The sequence below is a fragment of the Rhopilema esculentum genome, chromosome 11 (assembly GCF_057945365.1).
Source record: "Rhopilema esculentum isolate cy_ngs chromosome 11, ASM5794536v1, whole genome shotgun sequence".
NCBI lineage: Eukaryota > Metazoa > Cnidaria > Scyphozoa > Rhizostomeae > Rhizostomatidae > Rhopilema > Rhopilema esculentum.
In genome coordinates this window covers 16,424,156-16,427,292 of record NC_142825.1, presented here as the reverse complement: position 1 = coordinate 16,427,292, position 3,137 = coordinate 16,424,156, and the positions used below count along the sequence as shown (strand labels likewise).

Here is a 3,137-nt window from a genome sequence, read left to right as displayed (position 1 = left end):
ATGCCAATATATCATATGAGGCTTCGGTAAATTCTGTATAAATGGCAGGAGCTGCAACAGGTATTGGGGAGGGTATCCCATTCTTATCTCTGGCGACAACCAATACTGCTTGGTTTGTTGTTCTGGCTGGTGTAGCTTTATCAATGGTAACCCAAAAGTGTGGAGGAAGGAATGTTGATGGGAGTGGCTGATTAAGGAATTCTGCCGTCTTCTTGTTCATCGACTTTTCCAGGCAGTACAGTATGTCATTAAACAGATTCCTGCCATGCCCAATGTTTCCAACATTTACAGAGCAATTTGCGAGTAAAGACACTAACACTTCAAAGTTTCTTGCTGCTGCACCAAGTTTCAAATCCACTATAGCCGCTTTAAATAAATGTGTTGCAGTTGTTGCATTTTCATTATTGGATTTCAAAGCCTGCTTGTATGCTTCCATGGCAATTTTATGTGTCTCTGAGCCGTTTCCTCTATGATACACATGTGGTCAATTAGCATATTTTTTTCCCGGTACCAAGTCCTATTATGACCTTTGATTAACAGACTCGCGATTTCCTTTTTCAAGAAAATTCCAGTTGCAAATGTTCCACTGCTTCTTGGATTAAGGATTCGCTGTGCTTGTAATGGAGTTAAATCGGCTAATGTTGGCTTAGCTTTCAGATGAAGCTCATAACATGGCAAACATCTCAGAACTGCACAACCACTTTTCTCATCATAGAACCACTGAATTGGCTTTGATGCCTCAACTAATTCATTGATATTGTTGGCTTTCTTCATTGCAGCAACTTGCCTTCCAGTCTCTGGGTCTTCAAAAACAAGCTGCTGTAAGCTTCTGTGCTTTGCTCCAATATCATCCACCTTTAAACTTAATTTATTTATCTCAGTCATAATGGCATCCATGTCTACGGTGCTGTTCTTCTTTGTTGCATCTAATTTTTCAGTTCTAAAAGATAAAAGTGTACTTTGAGTGTCCATTCCAGATATTTCTATCCCATCCAATGTTTCTTTGTCACTTGATTCTGTCATCAACTGAGGCTCGTTGCTGCATGCTTCCAGGGGTTCCAGGGGCTCTATGGGTGATAGGGCCTCCATGAATTTATTTTCCTCACTTTCAGTATTTGATTCAAGTTCATCAAGGTATTCTTCGTAGCTTGGCGTAGCTAATTCTAGATTGTTTTTGCCTTGAGCTGCTGCAGTGCTATGTACCGGGTCTATTGAAATAATCTGTGATGAAGTTGTACTGGTGTTTCTTTCTTCAGGTGTAGTGACTTCTGATACGTTCTGTTTTGCATATTTTAACTTCAATGAACTCACTTCTTTTGCAGCTGTTGGAACAATTGTGCATAACTTCGATCCAGGAATGCTGTGCCATCTATTTTTATGACGTTGAACAGTTGAATGATCTGTTCTGCATACAGATGTATATCTTTCATCCCTTTTTCCTTTCAAGTGTAATTCAAAGCATTGCAAGCAAGTAAAGCTGCCCTTTTCTGACGAGATTTTTTGTCTCTTTTCAGGGATAACTTCTTTGCTACTACTTGCACATCCTTTCGCCCAGGACAAAATCACTTGTTTCTTTCCTATACTTTGCTGTCGACTTTGTTTCTGTTGATTATCTGAAAAACGTTAATTGTTATATTTTATTAATTTTATTCCCGCTATTCATTAAAAGCGATCCCTCTTTTTCTTGGGCAATTCAAAAATAATATGAGCTAATTAGATTAAACCAAAATTAGTCTTTGCTTAGCCAGCATTTCATTCCTTACAAAAATGTGCGTGATTAAGAAGCCATAGAAGCATAGAAGTGAAGGTGTAAGAAACCAAATTATAGGAAACGTTTATTATGATTGCAAAATAGAGAAAAATCTAAAGCCCCCCTCCACATTAATTGGCCTTAGGGGCCATTCAAACAGTACTTGTGCTCAATATCCATCGATTTTGGATCTCCCTCCCTACTGTTTGCTTTTGTACGGTTTGGAGGTTGCCCCTCCCTCGAGCGTAAGTACGTACTTTTAAGTCATCAACTTCTCCCCTCTTGATTGTTTGAATCTATCACTTATTGCACTTGTTTAAAGTTTGCAAAATCAAGTACATACACAGGAAAATTAAAAACCTACCGTTTTCATCAATATCCATTTCAATCCATGTAATATTCTAACGGAACGCAAGTTCTTGGCTTTGCCTCTTCATTTAATATTGAGACCACATGACAAACGTTCGAAAATGTGACAGTACTTCCTTTTTGTGACAGTACTTCCGTTTGAAAGTGTCATCCCAACTTCTGTCGGGAAACGCCTTATCTATATGGACTCACCAGGGTGCATATAATACTCAGCATGCTCCTTGACATGATTTTTTCTTCTTTGTGTCGAAATACGGACCACAGAACCATGGACCACGGAATAACGAAACTAATATAGAAATCAAAGAAAACACCTCGCAGAGGAGATTAGTTAAGCATATCAAATCATATCTCGGCGATTCGCCACGCCGTCACGCCGTTTTCTGTCAACGATACGCCAATAATTCTAAACAAGTCATTGATATTCGGGGTTTTCTGTCGCTGACACGCTAAAAAACAGAATTTTTTTTTTCTACGCCAAGGCATTTTTCTTAGCCCACGCCGGACATATTCGGGCCTACCTACATGAAATGCACCCTGGTCACTATGTCTCATCAGTTGCAAAAACCAGTCTCCTTGCAAAAACCACCACAAACATCAATAGCATTTCTGACACAAACTGATGGGATTTCTCCACCTTTGCATGCCCAATTTCAGGCAATGAAAGTTTCTTCTCGTGATACAGTTCTCAACCTCTCTACGTGTACTCAAATTTTTTAGTACAGATGTTGGTCCTTCATTTCTATCTGTCGCTTCACATTACGAGGATATTCTTCAAATTTTCTATGAGGGTGATGAACCCACTGGGACAGATAAACCACCCTCTCTTGCATTAGATGCACCGAAAAGAGAATAAAAAATGAGGATTTGGAGGTATATGTTCAATGGTATCTTTTACCAGAAAATTGTCCCCTTTAAAATCCCTTCTATGAGTAAGAAGTCTGGCGTTGTATGTCGCAAAACCAGAAACATAGCAATGTTTTACTTCATGCAGCACAGGCTAAAATTGGCAAAGCAA

The 3,137-nt window shown here is 39.1% G+C and overlaps 1 protein-coding gene across 1 annotated transcript; it reads right to left on the bottom strand.

Annotated features, from left to right (window-relative positions):
* Positions 1-411: 411 nt before the first annotated feature.
* LOC135683443 (uncharacterized) lies at positions 412-2,359 on the bottom strand. Its single transcript, XM_065198691.2, has 2 exons — positions 2,115-2,359; positions 412-1,613 (listed from the first exon to the last, which is right to left on the bottom strand). Exons 1-2 carry the CDS (start codon positions 2,131-2,133, stop codon positions 412-414), a joined length of 1,221 nt encoding a protein of 406 aa, XP_065054763.2. The 5' UTR covers positions 2,134-2,359.
* Positions 2,360-3,137: the final 778 nt, after the last annotated feature.